Source organism: Lontra canadensis, unplaced genomic scaffold (assembly GCF_010015895.1).
Source record: "Lontra canadensis isolate GAN:19392208 unplaced genomic scaffold, GSC_riverotter_1.0 scaffold8, whole genome shotgun sequence".
Taxonomy (NCBI): Eukaryota; Metazoa; Chordata; class Mammalia; order Carnivora; family Mustelidae; genus Lontra; species Lontra canadensis.
In genome coordinates, this window is record NW_022631002.1 from 34049188 (window position 1) to 34070157 (window position 20970).

At 40.7% G+C, this 20970-nt stretch overlaps 1 protein-coding gene across 9 annotated transcripts in view; it reads left to right on the plus strand.

Annotated features, from left to right (window-relative positions):
* The first annotated feature begins 1731 nt into the window (after positions 1 to 1731).
* ABCC12 (ATP binding cassette subfamily C member 12) overlaps positions 1732 to 20970 on the plus strand; it is a 77937-nt gene continuing 58698 nt past the window's right edge. For 7 of the 9 annotated variants that reach the window (XM_032854553.1, XM_032854556.1, XM_032854557.1 and 4 more), the window contains exons 1-3: positions 1732 to 1808; positions 16599 to 16765; positions 19774 to 19929. In XM_032854553.1, the coding sequence (XP_032710444.1) occupies positions 16647 to 16765; positions 19774 to 19929 (275 nt within the window). In that variant the 5' untranslated portion in view covers positions 1732 to 1808; positions 16599 to 16646. Of the gene's footprint in view, positions 1809 to 3640; positions 3678 to 16598; positions 16766 to 17828; positions 17887 to 19773; positions 19930 to 20970 lie in introns of those variants that run through there. The other 2 variants (XM_032854554.1, XM_032854555.1) reach the window with 2 other exon arrangements.

Genomic DNA, 20970 nt, shown 5'->3' on the forward strand with positions numbered 1-20970 from the left:
TGAAGATCAAGCGATAAAAGGGAGAAGAACATCATGGTGCACAAAGGGCTCTACAGATGTCAAATGATCTTATTAGCAGGGATTTGCATTTATGGAGGAAGGAATGGGGGCAAACAAAAGGGGACACAGACCGATAAGGACAGCTTCTGCAGGCCAGCTCTCCCTGAGTCCAGGAAGCCTTCCTCCTTGTATCTTTTTCTACCTGGCAATCATATACAGACCCTCCCCACTTCCAACCTCCTTTTTGGGCAGGAAGCAAAGTACCATGTTGGGGTGGAGGCTGCTTGCCCTGGGAACTGCATCCCTAGGAAGTGCAGGAGCCAGAAACAGCCAGCAGGGGGCGGGATTGACCAGTGTAAGAGGAGGAGGCGGCGTTGGGCAGGCTTGAAAATACTACAGTAAAATGTGTGATAAAATCCACGAGAATTAGGAGGGGGAGGTCTTCTAAGATGTCCAAATAATTCTTCTTCTTCTTCTTCTTTTTTTTTTTTTTTTAAAGATTTTGTTTATTTATTTATTTGACAGAGAAAGACACAGAACGAGAGGAAACATGAGCAGGCGGAGTGGGAGAGGGAGAAGCAGGCTTCTAGCTGAGCAGGGAGCCCAATGCAGGTCTCCATCCCAGGACCCCAGGATCACCACCTAAGGCAGGCATTTAACAACTGAAGCCACCCAGGTGCCCCAAGATGTCCAAATAATTCTTTTTTTTTATTTTTAAAGACTTTATTTATTTGACACACAGAGAGAGATCGCAAGTAGGCAGAGAGGCAGGCAGAGAGAGAGAGAGAGAGGGTAGCAGGCTCCCCGCTGAGCAGAGAGCCCGATGTGGGACTGGATCCCAGGACCCTGTGATCATGACCTGAGCTCAGCCAAGGCAGTGGCTTAATCCACTGAGCCACCCAGGCGCCCAATGTCCAAATAATTCTTAAAAGTGAATTCGGATTTGTCACTTCTGAATTTGGAGATTTGTTTGCTCCCAGCCATTCCCTGGCCACTGTGGAATTCTTCAGCCAACTCTGAGCAAAGCCCTGCGGCCAGGCACTTGAAGGATCTCAAGACATGGAAAGAGTCCTGCCCTCTGGAGTTTGCAAAGCTTGGAGTGAGGTAAGTGGGAAATTTTATATGCAAGAATTAGCTGTCAGTGCCAGCCCCTGACCTAATTTTCACTTAATTTAAGGAAAAAAAAAAAAGAGCTCAGATTACCTTTCATTTTTCAATAAATGAGATTTTCTCTGTTTTGAAGATTGGCTACCCTCCACCCCAACACACACATCTCATTGCCTGACCTCAGAGTTGCTTTACTTTTGAAGGACCATGGAGAAGGAGGTCCCTCCCTGGGGGTCAGGAGACTTGGCTACTGGTCTCAGCCTTGCCCCAAGCCAGTCATGGAGAGCCTCTGATTCCATACACTCTCCACCTGTAGAATGGGGGCTTTTGGGGGGCATTTTCTCCTTTGTTTATAGAAAGCTGTGATGTGACAGGCCAGGAAGGGGTGGCTGTGCAAGCACACTGTGTGAACTTTGGCTGTCACTGAAGGAATGGGACGGGGCAGTGCCCTTTAATGTGGCAGAGGGAATGTTGGTCCCCCAGAGTTCCCTCCACAGGCGTGGTGAGGGTGACAGTTGAATGGGACAGTTGGAGAGGAGGGCTCAAGGCAGGTGGGACAGGGAAGCTGAATTTGAGGTCCGTGGACGGAAGAAGTCTCAGGCTAATAGGCAGCCGGCAGCACGAACCGAGCCCCATGACTTTGGACCCTTCCTCCTCATCTTCTCTTCCTCAGGACCAGGACGCTAGCATTTCCTGCCCAGGTAGAGCTTCTCTCTGTAGCAATCAGCCCCCAGTGCCCTTGTCTGTCTTCCCCAGGCCAGGCTGTGGTGGGTGACACCACATCAAATGTGGCTGCCCACCTGGGAGTCAGCAGGGACCTGTGGCCTCCCAGAGCAGAAGGGAGGCTTGGGGTACTTCCATTCTTGGAGCCCACTGGTAGGTACAAGAAAAAGTAGAAATGCCAAGCCAGGACATCAAAATCTGTGACATACAAAAGCCTACACTGAATAAACAAAGTCTTCAACACACACATAGACAGCCTGTCCTATTCACTATTTAATCACAGGATTTATAAAACAAACAAACGAACAAAAACTTAAGTTCACAATGTACTCCCACGTGGTTCACACAGGTCTGAGATGGGCATTCTCATCTTCCTTCCATCTTGTCAGAATATCTCTGTAACTGAATGGGTGACCTCATTTGGAAACCTATCACAAGTCACTTTGTGGGACGCTCTGGGAAAGAGAGGCTTTGGACAACACCTCTGCCCCCGTTCCTGTACCCTAGGCTTAGCATCCTTTCACCCGTTTGTGCTTCCTTCTGCCCTCTCTCCACTTCCTGCCTCCCTCTCCAGCAGCAATCAAAGCCCGGGTCTGGCTACCTACTTGGGTGTCGGGGACAGCGAGACAGAGCTGCTTCTCTGAGCGGGAGGCTAGCCAGGGCCTGGAGGGAGTCGCCAGGGCTATGGGAGTTGGGGAGAGGACAGGAGACCAGTGGATATTGGTAATTGGGGTGGCTTGAAATTAAGAATGGATTTATCAAGAAATCCACAGGGGCCCTAATCTCTTACCTGGGAAGGAGTTTATCATTAACGGTGTATCTGCATTTGACTGATAGAAGGGAGTCCCAAGGAAGGATTTCCCTCATGGGCACAAAGGAAAACTAAGGATCCAATTCTCAAATATGAATTGCCACTTGTTAATTTTCTGGGTCAGGGAGGCAGAAATGGAACCTAATTGAGCAAAGTAAGTAGATGTGGAAAATATTTCTTCTCGAAACGGCCTCGAGATACCTTTTGTCCTCCCTCTTTGGAGAGCAAAGATAGAGAAAAATGAATCTACTACAAGGAAAACAGCAGTGCAAAGGTGAGGATAAATGCTGAGTCCCCCAGAACCCCAGAGATGGGGAGACAATAAGGTGTAGTGAGGATTGTGGCAAGCTAAATCATGTATGCCCTGCCAGAAAAGGGGTGCTTCTGCTCAGTGTGAGGGGATTGTAGCCACGTGGGCATGGAGAGCTCTTGATATTTTGTCACAAGTCAGAGGTCTTTTTTCTTTTAATATGATATGTCCTAATTCAAATTCAGAAAAAATTTAAAAACTGTACAGACCAAATAAAATGGACCGGTAAGTCATATGTGGTGCATGGTCCACTAGTTTGTGTCCACTGCTCTAAACAGAGACCTTCCTGCTTCTACCTTGTCAGGTCTATTGAGGTCAGGTTGGGAATGCCCTGCCAGAAAGCAGAGGGATGCACCAGGGACCTTCTTCAATCCCCTGTCAACCCTCAGATTCAACCCAACCCTCAGTTCAACCCAACACTCAGATGCTCTGAGTGGAAGAAAGCTGCCAGGAACAGAGTCATGATGGCTGCAGGGGCTCTGGCCTGGTCCTGTCTTCACTCCTTTCGGCTCCCATCAAAGCCCCCCCGCCCCCACCCACTGGCTGCCAGCAAGCAGATTTGCCACTCCAGGCAGCTCCTCACTCCTGGCAGAGGATGCCACGACAGACGGGGATAGAGACGTTAGCCAAAGCAGACTTCCTGAATTAAAAAGTCTCATTTTCCCCCCGGGGCTGCCAAATTTAGCAAGGTGCCATTCCTGCTGCAATGCTTCCAAGCCGTCTTAGGTAATCATAACTCTGCATTCCCCGTGGAGCACTCAAGGAAATTACCTCCCAGCACCAATTTCCTACACACTCTGATTACCTGAACATGGCCAGGGAGGCCTGGTCTCCTGTTTGGCATCTTGGAATCCAGACCCCTTAAGATGGGCTGATGACAGCTTCCTGCCAGAATTACTTGCCATTAGGAAACTGAGAAAAATTATAGAGGTCATACTAACGGTTCTCCATGGATAATGAAACCCACACCCTTAGGAAGAGGAAATCTGGATCCTAGAGACTGGAGCCATGTAGTTTGGACAGGTGAGAAATTGCAGATGGGTTGCTGGGGGTGATCAGAGGGACACAGTGATTGTCCTCGCACATCTGAGGGCACGTAAGGAGGGATAAATGTAGCCTACATGACACCTGAGCGCAGACTGACTGTTGTAGGAAAATCGTGTTCAGTTCCAGAGAAAGAAAACAATTCATTCCCTTTAGGGCCCCGTTAGAGCTTTTTTCTTAAAAAAAAAAAAAAAAAAAAAGGGTTCGACTTTTTATTTTGAAATGATTTTTTTAAAGATTTATTTATTTATTTTATTTGACACACAGAGATCACAAGTAGGCAGAGAGGCAGGCAGAGAGAGAGGGAGGAGGAAGCAGGCTCCCTGCTGAGCATAGAGCCTGATGCGGGGCTCGATCCCAGGACCCTGGGATCATGACCTGAGCTGAAGGCAGAGGCTTTAACCCACTGAGCCACTCAGGCACCCCTTCAAATGATTTTAAACGACATAAAAGTAACAACAATAATGCTAAGAAATTTTAACTACCCTTCACTCGAAATTGCAAAGTAACATTTTGCACATTTGCTTCGACATTCTATTTCTGTGCATAATTATTATTTTTCTGACATATCTGAGAGTAAATTGCAGACATTTTACTCCATTATCTCTAAATACTTTAGTATATAGTTCCTAAGAATAAGGACATTCTCTTATATAGCCATGATTATCATTATTATTAATTGTCAAATTGTACAATTATCAACATCAGAAAATTTTGCTTTGATATAATACTATTATGTACCCTACAGTCCATATTCAGGCTTCCCTAATTGTCCCAAAATAATCTTTAATTTTTTTTTTCCTGGTCCAGGACCCAGTGTGGGATTATATTGCTTTTAGCTGTCAGGTATCTTCAGTTGCTGTTAATCTGAACCCATTCCCCTCTTTTCATTGTCTTTCATAATGCAAACAATTTTAAAGAGCACAGGCCAGTGGTTTTGTGGAATGTTCCTTTGGGTTTGTCTGATATTTCCTCATGACTAGAGTCAGGCTATCCATTTGTTTGCTGAAATACCCATGCAGGCAGTCATGAGGGGTGACCGAGGTCTGTTGCCACAGCTTGCTGAATCATGATTTGGTTGGCTAAAAGGAAATTCCCACTGGAAACACTGAGTTTTCTGTGGATGATGTCCTCTTGAGTTCTTTTAATTCTTGGATTCTGTGATTCTCTCCCCCCCAACCCCGCAAATAATTTCAGTTGGGTTTCAGAACTTGGAGTGACCTTTCTTCTTTATCAGCTACTCTGCCTTTTACCTCCAGTTTGCTCAGACTAAGTTCTGTGCAGCCCTAAGGGCACTGCAGGCAGGGGAAGTGGCCCAGAGGCAGTGGGAAGCCACAGGGAGCTGGTCAGGGACCACAGCTTAGCTGTTCATGCCATGTTGTGACACTAGCAGGGAGGGTAAGAATGTAATATAAAGACTGTATGCAAGGCTGTGACCATGTCCAGATTTCCCTCCTCCTGTCTCTCTGGCCAGAGCTGGATTGCATTTATATAAGAAGCCAAGAACCTGTCCAAGGATGAGAAGCCAGTTTCTTTACTTTTCTCAGTCTAAGCATCCCTAAGCGTCCCTCTTTATTGTCTTCCAGCAAATCTGGAAAAGCCGAGAGGTCCCAGGGCTGCGCATGATGCTTTGGGTAGAGGAAGCTGTGAAGGGCTTTCTGATAAACAGCTAAATGGAAATCTTGTGGGAAGGCTCTTGAGGTAGGGTTGGGGAACTTCTGCCTAGGGTTTAGTCTTGCCCATATGGTGACCTTAAGAGCCTCACTGGGCAGGCACCCCACCCAGTCTCAGCTGAATGCCTCACCTGGGCTTTCTCTCAAACTCTCTTTCTCAACTCTCTTCTCTTTTGCAGCCAATCAACTCTAGTGTCACTTCCCATAAGAGGTTCTCCCTAACCCCACAGCCTGGTTTCAGATTTTCCATTCTTAAATATATGGTTAAATGTTACAATGTCAAGGGCAATCCCTGCATAACTTCCAGATCTCATTCCTTTGCCTCCTGGAGGTAACCACCATCTTGAAATTGGTGTATATTTTCTTACACATTTTTTTTAAAAGATTTTATTTATTTTTTTGACAGAAAGAGGGATCACAAGTAGGCAGAGAAGCAGGCAGAGAGAGAGAGAGGGGGAAGCAGGCTTTCCGCTGAGCAGAGAGACGTATGTGGGGCTCGATCCCAGGACCCTGGGATCATGACCTGAGCCAAAGGCAGAGGCTTTAACCCACTGAGCCACCCAGGTGCCCCTTTCTTACACATTTTTAAAAAGTAAACTATTTTTTAAGGATAGCTTTTTGTTACAGAAAAGTTGTGAAAGGAGTACAGAGGATTACTGCATCTTACATTACTATTAACATCTTACATATGTGTTAAGATTAATGAACACATATTGGTACATCATTATTGATTAATATCCATTCTTCATTTAGCTTTCCTTAGTTTTTATCTAATGTCCCTTTTTTGTTCTAGGATCTCATCCAGGATATAGTCATTATATTTCCTTAGGCTCTTTTTGGTTGCAACAATTTCTCAGATTTTCCTTGTTTTTTGATGACCTTGAAAGTTTTAAGCAGTACTGCTCAGGTATTTTGTAGACTGTCCCTCAAGGGACTTGTCTATTATTTTTTCCTATGATTAGACTGGAATTATGGGTTTTGAGGAGGAGGACCACAGAAGTAAAGTGCCCTCCCCATCCCGTCATATGAGGGACACATGCTGTCACCATGGTTTTTCACTGTTGATGTTGACCCTGATCACCTGTTGAGGTAGTATTTGTCAGGTTTGTCCACTGTCGAGTCATTCCTTTTTTCCTCTTTTCTATATTGTACAATTTATACATACATATGTGTATTATACAGTGTACAATTTAGTTAACATGTACTATATTATTAGTTTCAGAGGTAGAATTTAGTGATTCATCAGTTGCGTACAATACTCAGTGCTATTACATCAAATGCCCTCCTTAATGTCCACCGTCCAATTACCTTCCAGCAACCTCCCCTCCAGCAACACTCAGTTTGTTCCCTATACTTGAGTCTCTGATAGTTTGCATCCCTCTCTGTTTTTATCTTACTTCTTTTTTCCTTCCCTTCCCCCATGTTCATCTGTTTGGTTTCTTAAATTCCACATATGTGTGAAATCATATGGTATTTGTCTTTCTCTGACTGACTTATTTTACTTAGCATAATACCCTCTAGTTCCATGGATTGCTTTTCTAGATTGAAATTCAGTGTTGATATTAGTGAGCATGATTGAAAAGGGGTTAACAGAGGTAGGGGAGAATTTGTGACGACAGTGAGAGGAAGCTCACAAGGTTTGTGGCTACTCTGTATAGGACTCCTTGAATAGACAGAATTGGTTCTGAGCATTTAAATACATAAGGAGGCTTATGTATGCTGGCTATGTTAGTAAAATAATCTTGAACATGATCAGGTAATGCCAAATTGCTTTATAAATTAGTTAAACAATATATATTCCTATTAACAGGGTTTAAGAACTGCTGTGATCCACACACATGCCAAGACTTAAAATTTTCAGACTTAAGTATTACCTATATGAAGAATGAGAAATAGTTCTTACTGTGATTGTGGCTTTAATGCTCACTTCCCTGATACTCAAGAGATAGAGCATTTTTGTGTTGTTTATTTGGCTCATCTGTGAACTGCCTGTTGTTATCTTTTGCCCATTTCTCTAATTTATTGTCCGTTTGTTATTGATATATAGAGCATTCTTTGTAACTTTTGCATACTAATTTTTTGTAGTTAAGTGAATCACATTTATGCCAGCATGTTACTTCATTTTTAGTCTTTAACAATATTTTAAAAAATTTGATCTTTTTATTTGTTTGTTTTAAATTTTATTTTTTTTCAGTGTTCCAAAATTCATTGTTTATGCACCACACCCAGTGCTCCATGTAATCCGTGCCCTCCACAATACCCACCACCAGACTCACTCCCCCACCCACCCTGAAACCCAGTTTGTTCTTGATCTTTTAAAAATTTATGTCTTTTGATTAATATGACTTGTTACTAAAATTTAAAAAAAAACAAACACCCGTGACTTGTTCCTTTTGATGTTAACCTTAATCACCTAGTGTGAAAAAGTATTTGCCAGGTTTCTCTACTGTAAAGTTATTCTTTTCTGCCTTTTTCATACTATACTATACTCTTAGAAGTACCATATTCTAGTTGATAAACTCTTTGCTCACAGAGTTGATGATTCTGATGCTGTTAACATGGTAGTTCTTTTTTCATCCTGTTAGTTGCAATCTATTTGTGTCTTTATACTTAAAATCCATTTCTTGTGGGTACCATATCATTGCATCTTGCTTTTACACCCAGTCTGACAATCTCTAGTTTTTAGCTGAAGTGTTTACTCCATTTATATTAAATGTAATTATTGATGTGGTTGGGTTTAAGTCTATCAGCTTGGTATTTGTCTTCCACTTATCCCTCTGTTTTTTATGTTTCAGTTCCTCCTTGCCTACCAAGGGCTGGCATTGAGATGTCATATGTCAATAAAACTATTTGGGGTTAATCCATTATTTTATGCCCCATTTTATTTCTTTTTTTTTTTTAAGATTTTATTTATTTGACAGGGAGAGAGAGATCACAAGTAGGCAGAGAGGCAGGCAGAGAGAGAGAGAGGGAAGCAGGTTTCCTGCTGAGCAGAGAGCCTGATGTGGGGCTCGATCCCAGGACCCTGAGATCATGACCTGAACCAAAGGCAGAGGCTTTAATCCACTGAGCCACCCAGGCACCCCCCCATTTTATTTCTTTGATTGAATTCTTAGTTTTAAGTCTTTGTTTTCTTTCTGTGTTCCTCCCTGCCCTCCCACCCCCAGCTGCAGGGCTAATACTGTGCTGCGATTTACATTTTCATGTATGTTATTTTGTGCTTATTTTTCAGTCTGTTTAGGAAAATAGATAAGTAAGTAGGGAAGTTTTCCCAGAGGAGAAATGTCTGAATTGAGCCTGAATTGAGGCTGAACAGGAAGTGATCAAGTGAAGGGAATGATGTTACATTTTTCCAGGTTGTAACAGTGGTGACCAAGAGGTGGAAATAATTGGCAATTTGTTCAGACATGTGACGTTGCTGGAGTGCAGTATTAGGTAGTGGAAATGGAGGGTGGGCTTTGGAGTACAGCACAGGTTGACAAGAAGTTTAGGAAGTTCCTATTTGAATTAGAAATCTAGAGATGGATCCATGGTATTCATGTCTTTAATATTCATTAATTGAATGACAGAAGAGATTTTGAGCAGAGTTATTGCCTACAAAACATTTGTTCCCCTCCAGTTGTTTGTAATGCTTGTTTCTATTTTGGGGGATTTGTCTTTTTGAAGTGAAGCCATTTTAATTTTTAAATTCTATTGTAATAAAGAATATATTATTCTAGAGAGGTGCTTCTTGTAATATAATATATGCAAGGGGTTTTCTGGAGTAATTGGAAAAAAGTGGACATGTCAGTTTCTCTATATCTAGCCTGTCCCAGATGAGATAGTACCACTCATTTTATGTAGACTCTGCTTCCCCCCCCAGCTTTATTGAGATATAATTGTCATATAATACAACTTATCATATTATACATATAAATGTGTATGACCTGCAGATTTGATAGACTTTATTGTGAAATGACTACCACAATAACATTAGTTAAAACCTCCATCATCTCACATAATTATCATTCTCTTTTGAAGTGAAATGTTTAAGATCCACTCTCTTAGCAACTTTCAAGTATGTAATACAGTGTTGTTAATTATAATCACCATGTTGTACATGTGATGCCCAGAATTTACTCATAACTAGAAATTTTTACCTAACCCTCACCAAAATATCCCTATTTCCTCCACCATCCAACCCTTGGCAACCATTGTTTTACTCCCTGTTACTATGAGTTTAGCTTTTATAGATTCTAGATATAAGTGGGTATCCTACAGTATTTGTCTTACTCTGTCTGACTTCTTCTCTCAGCATAATTTCCTCCAGGTCCATCTTTGTTGTTCCAAATGGCAGAATGTCATTCTTTCTCAGGGCTGAATAATATTCCATTGTATATGTACACCACATCTTTTTAACCCATTCTTTTTAATCCATCCATAAATTGTTTCCATATCTTGACTATTGTGAATGATGCTGCAATGGGTGTGAAGGTGCAGGTATCTTTTCAGGATCCTGATTTCATTTCCTTTGGATATATACCCAGAATTGGGATTGCTGAATCCTATGGCAGTTTTATTGTAAACTTTTTGAGGAGTTTACATCTGTTTTCTGTAGTGGCTATGCTGATTTACATTCTCACCAACAGTGCACAAGAATTCCCTACTCTCTATGTCTTTGTCAACACTTTGTTATCTCTTGTCTTTTTATTGATAGCCATTCTAACAGGTATTCAGGGATATCTCCTTGTGGTTTTGACTTGCATTGCGCTGATGATTAGTGATGTTGAGCACCTTTTCATGTACTTGTCTGTCATTCATATGTTTTCTTTGGAAAAATGTCCATTCAGTTCCTCTGCTCATTTTTTAATCAGATTTTTTGTTTTATTTTGCTTTTGAGTTGTAGGAGTTCTTTATATACTTTGGATATTTACTCTTTATGAGACAGGATTTGCAAATTTTTTTTCCCATTCTGTAGGTTGTCTTTTCATCTTGTTGATTTTTTTCTCTTGCTGTGCAGAAGACTTAGCTCGATGTAGTTCTGTTTAATTATTTTTGTTTTTTATTTTGCTAGTGCTTCTGAGGTCATATCAAGGGATTATTGCCAAGACAAGGAGATTTTCCCTCTGGTTACTTCTAGGAGTTTATGGTTTTACTTCTTATGTTTATTTCTTTAATCCATTTCAAGTTAATTTTTGTGAGTAGTGTTAAGATAAGAGTCCAATTTTATTCATCTGTGTGTGATTATCCAGTTCTCCTTATACCATTTATTAAAGAGAATATCTTTTCCTGTAGAGTATACTCAGATCCCTTTTCAAATATTAGTTGACTATATATGCATTTATATATGTATACATATATGTTTATTTGTGGGCTTTCAATTTTGTTCTATTGTTTTATGTGTCTATTTTTATGCCAGCACCATTGATTACCATAGCTTTGTAGTATAGTTTGAAACCAGGAAGTGTCATGCCTCCAGCTCTGTTCTTCTTTCTTCTTTGGCTATTCAGGATCTTTTGTGATTTCATACAAATTTTAGAATTGTTTTTTCTATTTCTGTGAAAAATATCATTAGAATTTTTATGGGGACTGTGTCAAATATATAGATAACTGGTATGGTATGGACATTTTAAGAATATTAATTTTTCTGATCCATGAACACAAGATAGCTTCCTATTTGTGTCTTCAGTTTCTTTCCTCAAAGTGTACAGATCTTTCATCTCCTTTGTTAAGTTTAGCCATGAGTGTTTTATTGTTTTTGATGCTGTTGTAAACGAGATTGTTTTCTTTATTTCTTTTCATGTGTTTTGTTTTAGTGTATAGAAATACAACTGACTTTTGTATGTTGATGTCATATCCTGCAGCTTTACTGAATTTGTTGATTAGTTTTAACAGGTTTTTTTTTTTTTTTGGTAGTTTTTTGGATTTTCTATATATAAGATAATATCATCTGCAAACAAAGACAGTTTTACATCTTTCTAATTTGGATACACTTTATTTCCTTTTCTTACCTAATTGCTATGTCTAGGACTTCCAGTACTCTGTTAAATAAAAGTGATAAGAGTGAGCATCATTGTCTTCTTCCTGATCTTAGAAGAAAAATTTTCAAACTTTTGCCATTTAGTAAGACGTTAAGTGCAGGCTTGTTATATATGTCCTTTGTTATGTGGAGGTATATTCTTTCTATTCCTGCTTTGAACATTCTGTTCAGATGTTGTATTTTATCAAGTAATTTTTCTGCATCTATTGCAATGTATCTTAATGTATTAGATGAATTTTTTTTTGTATCTATTGAGATGATCATATGACAGACATATCTTTCATTCTATTAATGTGATGTATGATATTTATTGATTTGCATGTGTTCAGCCATCCTTTCTTCCCAGGGATAAACTCCACTTGATCATGGTGTATGATATTTTATTTTATTATTTATTTATTTATTTTGATGTGTGATTTTTTTAATGTGTTGTTGAATTCAGTTTGCTAATATTTTTTTGAGAATATTTGCATCTATATTCATCAGGGTATTGACCTATAGCTTTCTTTTCTTGTAATGTCCTTATCTGGTGTTAGTATTAGAGTAATTTTTGTCTTAGAAGTTTTGAGTAATATCTCCTCTTCAATTTTCTGGAGGAAGTTGAGAAGATTTGACATTAATTCTTCTTTAAATGTTTGGTAGAATTCATTAGTGAAACCATCTGGTCTTGGATTTTCTTTTTGGGGGATAGTTTGGGTCATGTGTTCTGTTCAGATTTTCTTTTTCTTCATTATTCAGCCTTGATGAGCTGTATTTTTCTAGGAATTTATCAATTATTTGTAAGTTATCCAATCTGTCAATGTATGGTTGTTCTGGTAGTCTCTTATGATCATTTGTATATCTGTAGTATCAGTGGTAGTATCTATTTTTCCTCATTTTATTTACAAGTCTTCTCTTTTTTCCTATAGTCTAGCTAAAGGTTTGTTAATTTTGCTTATCCTTTCAAAAAACCAATTTTTAGTATCATTAATCTTTTGTATTGTTTTTTTCTGACCTCTAGTTTATTTATTTCTTTCCTGATTTTTATTATTTCTTTCTGTTAACTTTGGGCTTAGTTTATTCTTCCTTTTTTTGGTTCATTGAAGTGTAAAGTTAGGTTCTTTATTTTTTTATATATTTTATGTTGATAAGAACTTAATTTTGATCACATACAAAAACTCTACCATTTTACTCCTCTATTTTATGTTATTGATGTCACAATTTGTCCCTTTTTATATCATGTATTTATTAAAAATTATTACCTCTTAGTCTTCCTATTAGAATTGTTAACACATTACCATATTACAGTATTAGAGTATTCTGAATTTGACTACATACTTACATTAGTCAGTATGTTACAAATTTTCATGTCACTAATTAGTATCCTTTAATTTCAGCTTGAAGAATTTCTTCTAGCATTTCTTGTTAAGGCAGGTGTAGTGGTGATAAACTCCCTCATCTTTTTTGCCTGGGAAAGTATCTCACTTTCATTTCTGAATAATACCTTTGCCAGTTAGGGCATTCTTGGTTGGTAGTTTTTTGTTTTTGTTTTTGTTTTCTTGGCACTTTGAATAGATCATCCCACTCTCTTGGCCTGTATGGTTTCTGCTGAGAAATCACTAATACCCCTATTGGAGTTCCCTTGTAAATTACAAGCTTCTTTTCTCTTACTGCTTTTAAGATACTCTCTGTTTGATTTTTGACAGTTTTATTTTAATGTGTGTTAGAAAGAATCTCTTTGAGTTTCTTTGGTGATCTATATGGTTCATGAACTTGGGCATTCAAATCTTTACTTAGATTTAGGAAGTTTGTAGCCATTATTTCTTTTTTTCCCCCTTCTAAATTTTTATTTAATTTCTAGTTAGCTAACATATAGTGTATTATTGGTTTTGGGAATTGAATTCAGTGGTTTGTCACAGCCAGTATTTCATTTCATTTCTTTTCTTTTCTTTTCTTTTCTTTTCTTTTCTTTTAAGATTTTTTATTTATTCATTTGAGAGAAAGAGATCATGAACAAGGGGGAGGGTCAGAGGGAGAGGGAGAAGCAGACTTCTGGCTGAGCAGGGAGCCCAACTCAGGGCTCTATCCCAGGACCTTGAGATCATGACCTGAGCCAAAGTCATATACATAGCTGACTGAGCCACCCTGGTGCCCTTCCATTATTTCTTTAAATAAGTCTTCTGTCCCATACTTCCTCTTTTTTCTGAAACTCCAACAATTAACAGATTGTTTCTTTTGGTGGTATTCTATAGATTGCATAGGTTTTCATCACTCTTTTTTAATTCTTTCTTTGTTCTCCTCTGACTGGATAATCTCAAATTTCTTGTCGTCTAACTCATAGATTCTTTCTGTTGTTAATCCTATTACACTTTTCATTTTATTCATTGTATTTTTCACTTCCAGAATTTCTGTTTGGTTCTTTTAATAATTTCTGTCTCTTTGTTGAACTTCTCATTTTGGTTGTGTATTGTTTTCCTGATTTATCTGAAATGTCTTTCTGAATTTCTTGTAATTCCTTGAGTTTCCTTAAAATAGATGTTTTCACTTTTTTACCAGGTTACTTGCAATCTCCATATTTTTGAGAATATTATTATTGTCCTTTGGTGGTGTCATGTTTCTTTAATTTTTCATGCTCCTTAAAGTTTTGCATTGCTGTCTTCACACTTGAAACATCATTTACCTCCTCCAATCTTTACTAACAGCCTCTGGGAGAGAAAGACCTTCCATGATCTTTGCTGGGAGTCTAGGGCTTTCTCAGACCTTCTATGGATATGCTTGCCCCATATTTCTAGATCTTCCTTGCTCCTCTTAAGCCTATATGCTTTCTATCAATCCTGCAAAGTGCCCGCCTGGATGCTGACAGCCTCCCTTTTGTTTTCCCAAAACTGGTGCTAAATCTCAAGTTTGTGGTCTGTCCCTAACCCGTAGATTTGGTGTGGTGTGGTTTTCCATGATGCTCACTAGCTATCCATCAAAGCTTCCTCTCACTGCTGCCACTGGCAACATGCACAGAGAGCTGGCCACAGGATGGGTATATGTGTAGATGAGGCATGTGGAATGCTAGGGGTGCCTGTGAACCAGTTGGAAGCACGTGTGATTGAGGTATTCTCAACGATTCAAAAGCAGGTTTCTTGATGTAATCTGTGATGCAGTTAGTAGGATTCATGTTCCTTTAATGCCCTCCAAGAGTCCTATGTGCCTCTCTTGAAGCCTCTTACTGCCAGACTGATGCAGTTCAGAATTTAGTCCTGTATATATGGTGAAAGAGAAATAGGCTTCTTTATCAGCCCCCTGTACAGCTGGATGCCAGCTCTGGAAGCCAGTTTTCACTTTCCCCTCTAAGAGAAATCATGGGCTGAGAAAATCTCTTTTGGCCCTAAGCTATGCTGCCTTGGGGGAGTTGTAGTGTGGATAAAGTCAAAATATTCCCTTTTCCCTCTCCAATACATCCAGACTTATATATTTTTTTGTTTGAATGGTGTGCTGGAAATTTTCCACTGGGAATCTGGACTTCCCCAAAAGCTCTCTTGTCCTTAGTGATTGTCTAAGGCAGTATTTTTCAGGGACTCCTAGACTATGGCCAAGGAGGTCTGGAGCTAGTTCATGGACCACTTCAAGGCCCAGAGCCAGGAACAAGGTCTCTATGTCCATTACCTGATACATGGGTGGGCAAGACTCCTCGGTTTCTTGGCATATGGTGCTGGATCCCACAGCTCCCAGAAGGACACTTTTATTGGTGAATAGATGCCAAATTGTTGTGGAGAGTAGGAGAGACACAAACAAAAGTTGTCTTATTCAGCCATGATGCTAGTGTCACTACCACATATATTCTTGAGTAAGTCCTTTCCCTTCTTTTGGTCTTCGTTTCCTCTTCTGTGTAATGAAGAGTTTGTAAAAGATTGAATCTGAGAACATTTCCAACTCTGTCATTTGATTGTCAGTCATTAAAACCTTGATGGGAATTGGTTTATTTGATGTTTCTAGCCATGAAAACTTCCTGAGAAAATTAATGGGAATGGCATCTCCATGTATGTGTGTGTACACACACACACATATGTGTATGTGTATGTATATATATACATACACATATACATATATTAGTGGTGAGGCCTCTGGTGGTAAATGACAAAAAACAACTTAAGATAATTTGGGTAAAAGGGAGAATTCATCTCTAGCATATAGGGAGGAAGATGTTATGGAACCCTAGGGGAAGACTAGAGCTGGGGTTTCATTCAGGAAAGGACTGAAACCAAGAATAGGCAAACCTTCAAGGATTATTCTCTATTCATTAGGTTTAGGTGATTGGTGAACGGGGTGGTTGGTTTATGGACTGGACAGGCACTCCAAAAAGTGTTATCTCCACATAGATTGTTGGCTTTCCTTAGGGGCAGTGGTCCGAGAAGTGGAGGGGGGAATGTGGGCTTGTCCAGATGTGCCCAGTCCTGAGAGGTAGTCTCATTTGAGGTCTCTAGCCCTTGGGTATAAGGCAATGTGGACGCACAAGAAGCAGGAAGAAAAAGAGGTGTGTGTGACAAACTTCACTCTGTGTGAAGCAAATTTGCGTGACAGCAAACATACCTTCCTGGAGCTCTTTTGTTGGTCTGGGATTCAGGGCTGGTCACAGACTAGCTCCCAACAGACAATCTATGATAGGCTTTTTTGTCCCAGTCAACCCAAAATGGAAAAGAAGAGGCACAGAATGTCCTGGCTAATAAGGACACCTCAAAGTGGAACTGAAGGATGTGGCAGGGATTCTGGCCACACCTCACCTTCCACCCCTACCTGACCCATAAATATAGAAAGCTAATTGGTGAAACTGTCTAAGGGGTTGGAGCAAGGAAGTTGATCTGGGTAGAGTATGGGTGGAATGCCTGAACCCATTCCAGAGTGTCCTCATTTCTCAGTGACCTTCCTCATTTTTCTGCTACATAGTGAAAGTGTCCCTAGGCCAATAGGCCAGGGCTCCAGGCTGCCATCAGGATGGTAGGTGAAGGCCCCTACCTTATCTCAGATCTGGATCGGCGAGGCCAGCGGAGAACCTTTATAGAAAGATATGACCCCAGCCTAAAAACCATGATTCCGGTGAGACCCTATGCAAGGTAAGCCAGGAGGAGGATTGGATGGAGGGCCGGGGGAGAACCTCCAGAATTAGTTTCTAGCCTATCAGGAGAGTAGGTGCTGACCCTGCTCCCCATGCTGCTGCTCTGTATTCTCTTGTCTTTGTGTCTTCCATCCATCCATCCATCCATCCATCCATTAGCCACTCCTGTTATCCTTTGCTGAGAGAACAATAGCTAGTGTTTAAGGAGAGCTTTCATTGTGCCAGGATCTGTCCAAGTACTTTACAAACATGGTCTCATTCGCTCTTCCCAGCCGCCATGGAGGTATTATTATCTTTATCTGATGGGCGGGCAAATGAGGTACAGAGAAGTTAAGTAACTTGCTGAAAGTTCACCAGGTAGCTTTTTTTCTGTAACACACAAACTTTCTAACCTTTAACACTTAAAAGGCTAAAACAATTGCCATTTAGTTAGCATACAACTTTATGGTTGGGCCAGCAACTTGGGCTGGGCTTACGTGGGTGATTCATCTGGTCTTGAGTAGGCTTACTTATAAATCTTCTGGTCGGCAAGGTGGCGGCTGACTGGGGCAATGGGAACAAGTGGGCCATATGGGCTATCAATCCCCATCAGGGTATCCTGGGCTTGATCACTTAGTAGGAGAGCAGACTGCCAAAAGGATGAGTTGAAGCATATAGGGTTTCTTGAGATTCAAGTTCAGAACTGGCACACCATTTCTTTCATAGCATTCTATTGACCAAATTGAAGCACAAGTCAGCTCAGATTCTAGGAGTGGAGAAACAGACTAGACATACTGATGGAAGCAGTTGCAAGCTCACAATCCAAAGGGCTGTTATACAGATGGGGAGAGAGAATTAGGTCATGTATGAACTGCAGGATAGAAACACATGTAGCTTGACTTTCAAGCTCACATGCTTAACTCTAACATGATATGATGTGATATTATTAATATTATACTAGTCACAATATCATAAAATGTTGCCTTTTCTACGTGGAAAAGGCCCTATGTCCAGTCCTCTGAATATCAGAAGGCCAAGTGGCATCTCTATAGTGAGGTGACACAGCATTGGCTCTCTTCTAGAATCTCTGGACCGAAGACGCACCTTGAGCCCTCTGAGGGGAGAGGTGAAGGTTGAAAGGTGAGGGAATAGGCTACCATAACTAGCCCCAGGCAGGAAAGCGCTAACTACCCACTGTTTTGGCTGAGTTATAATTGTTTTGTGGAGAGACAATGTGGTGTAGAGCTTAAGAAAATGATGGGGACCTTGGAGTCAGCAAGCAGTGGGTTTGAATCATTGCTCCACCACTTATCAACTCTAAGATTTTGGCCAAGGACTTTAACTTCTCTGTGCCACTATGTTCTTGCCTATGAAATGGTGTCATTATTCCACCCTTCTGTCCATTCCAATGATTTGTTGTAATGATTCTATGAAGTAATGTATGACTGTATCATAAAAGCCACCTTTTAGAAAGTTTTACTATGTGCCAGGTACATGGTACATTGTTAATATTCTCTTAGCTTGAGTTCTCCAAAAGCAGTCTGAGCTAAGAACTTGGATGCAGGTGGCTCATTCAGGATGTGATCCCAGGAAGCAGGAGGGAGGATTTAGGGGAAGTGGGTCAGGGAAGGACAACATGGTGTCATCAGTGTCACTGCTGTAGGAATAGGGACTGGATTCTACTAGGTCCTCCTGGGAAAGTGTACAATTTTCCATCCAAAGGATAGGAGGGTGCATTTGTCCATGGGCTCCTATATTCCCCATTTGTTAAGATTTGTCCCTGGAGGCATCAGTGTCCTGCAATTCTGGGCTGCACTTATGCTCCTGAGAAGGCACTGAAACAGGTGGTGAAAAGGGGCATAGCTCACATTTAAGATGGGACGTTGTCAGCTTGAGCCAAGCATCTGTGACCCACGGCATCCTTGCAACATCTGCTACAAGTATAAAGCTCTTACAGGGTCCAGAGTATACTAATGGCTGAGTAATCAGTAGATATTACTCATTGTCTCTGACTTTATTCTGTATTAGGTGGTTAATTGGTTAATTTTTCAAGGGCAAAACCAAGGTCTTTTCCTCCTTCATTACCTCTTCCTCTTCCTCTCTTTTCTTCTCTTCCTTCTCTTCGACTGTTTACTCTTTCTCCTCCTTTTCTTTTTACTTCTTTTTCCTCCTTTTCCTTCTGCTTCCTTCCATTTCTTTCTCCTCCTTCTTTCCCCTCCTCCACCCTCCTTTTTATATCTGCTAGCTGGTATTTATGTAGCCAGAGCACTTTAAATGCTTTAATTCATTCCATCCTCCTGATCTGCAGAACCATGAGTTTGCCTCCATCATGTGCCTGCCTAGGTAACCTCCCTGCTTCATCCCCATGGTGTCTGTCATGCCCTGCTCTGTACCTTCCCCATCCTCCTGGGAGCACAAGACATGCACCTCAGCCTCTGATAATCAGCTTCCAGGTCTTCATTTCCTCACGACAAATAGGTCAGGTGCCTTCGTTCCCATGGGTTGGTTGTGAGGTTTGAGCACTGGCTCACTAAAAAAATTCCATGGTGGGTAGCATTTATCAGTTCTTATGGCCTACCATGGCTGATTTCAAGGCAATGTGATGTCACTGAATGCCAAGTTGGGAAGAGATGTGCATAGCACCCTGTTCCATTGTATTTCTACTGTATAGATGCAACAGATTTATATAATCTAGTGACCATACATACTAGCAAAATCTAGTAAAATAAAGAAGTGATGAGTTTCAAGTACTTACCTTTGTCCTTAAGACAATTTACTTAAAATTAAGTAATTTTTAATACTGGCCATGTTTAGCAACTAACTTGCAAAACTCCTAAAAATCTTAAAATCAGTTATCACAGACTGATACGAGCCGGTCCCAGCACTTGCCATTGCTCAAATGGCTAATGGGTGGGAATCATGGCTTCTAAGTGTGGCTGTGGTTATTACTACAGTTAAGAGCACAAGCTAGGGACTCAGGGCAATGACCTCTATGCCCTGGAACACAGAGTGTCTCATTTGTCTTAGGCTGGCACCCAACCCTGTGGATGATGCAGGACTGCTCTCCTTTGCTACATTTTCCTGGATCACACCAGTGATGGTTAGGGGCTACAAGCACGCATTGACTGTGGATACCCTGCCCCCGTTGTCACCATATGACTCATCGGACACCAATGCCAAAAGGTATCAGGATTCTGTGGGTCACCTCAGGAGAGGAGCCCATCCTATGCAGGGGCCCATGTGCCCTATGAGTGCTCTCCTTTCCTGGTATGGAAGGACCTCCAGGTCCTTGGGGGTCCTTTTTGATGGGTGCTCCCTGAAACATGAGTTGGGCTGACTGAATTTATTGACCCAGTCTCTGGGGAGGTGAGGACTGGGGAAAGATGGTGTGGAAAAAGGATTGCTTGTGAGCTACAGCCCAAGGCTTAGGAGCATATTGGCTGGGTTGTCGCTGATTTATAGAAGCACTACATCGGGATGAAGGCGGCCAGAATTTCACTTTGCACTGTGCTGGCTAGACCCACCTGGGCTGCTGCTGAGTGCAGCTCCAGGCATCAAGTTTTGTTTTATTTTAAATATCATTATTGGGCTTTTATATTGTAAAATATGTTTAAGTTGAGTCAAATGAAACTGCCAATATTTGACAGTTTTGACTTGCAAAAAATGTAAATGTCATTGGTTCAACCTAATTCATGTTAATTCTAAAAATGTTAAAGCAACAGACATTTAAGCCATGAGAGTATCCCTACTGTACTCCTGCTCTGCTACCCAGAGGTCAGCATTGTTAAACGTTTATGTTGATCTGTCCAGAATTTTTTCTACTCTAATTAAGCATACCCTGTTGTACCATCTTCTGTGGATCAGTACCTCTTCTTCCTCCCATTTACATATCATGTTTTTTTTTTCTTTAAATAAAGTGATGTGTTATAGAATGGTTGGCCATTTTGCTATTTTCAGTAAGCATTTATAAAGATTTTTCCATGTCAGCATAAGGATAAAGACATTAACTTCATTCTTTCTCCCAGCTGCTTTGACCTTTGAGGTTGTGATGAATCATAATGTCTTAAACAATGGGGAACTTCTCTAAGACTTTTTTGCACTTGTTTCTTTTGGGAGTCTTCTTATCTTTGGCCACATGTGGTAAAGTGCAAAGTATAGTCTGGAGTATGTGCTTAAAGGACTGGGAATGTTAATCATGGTCTTGCAATTGTTTCTACAGTTGTG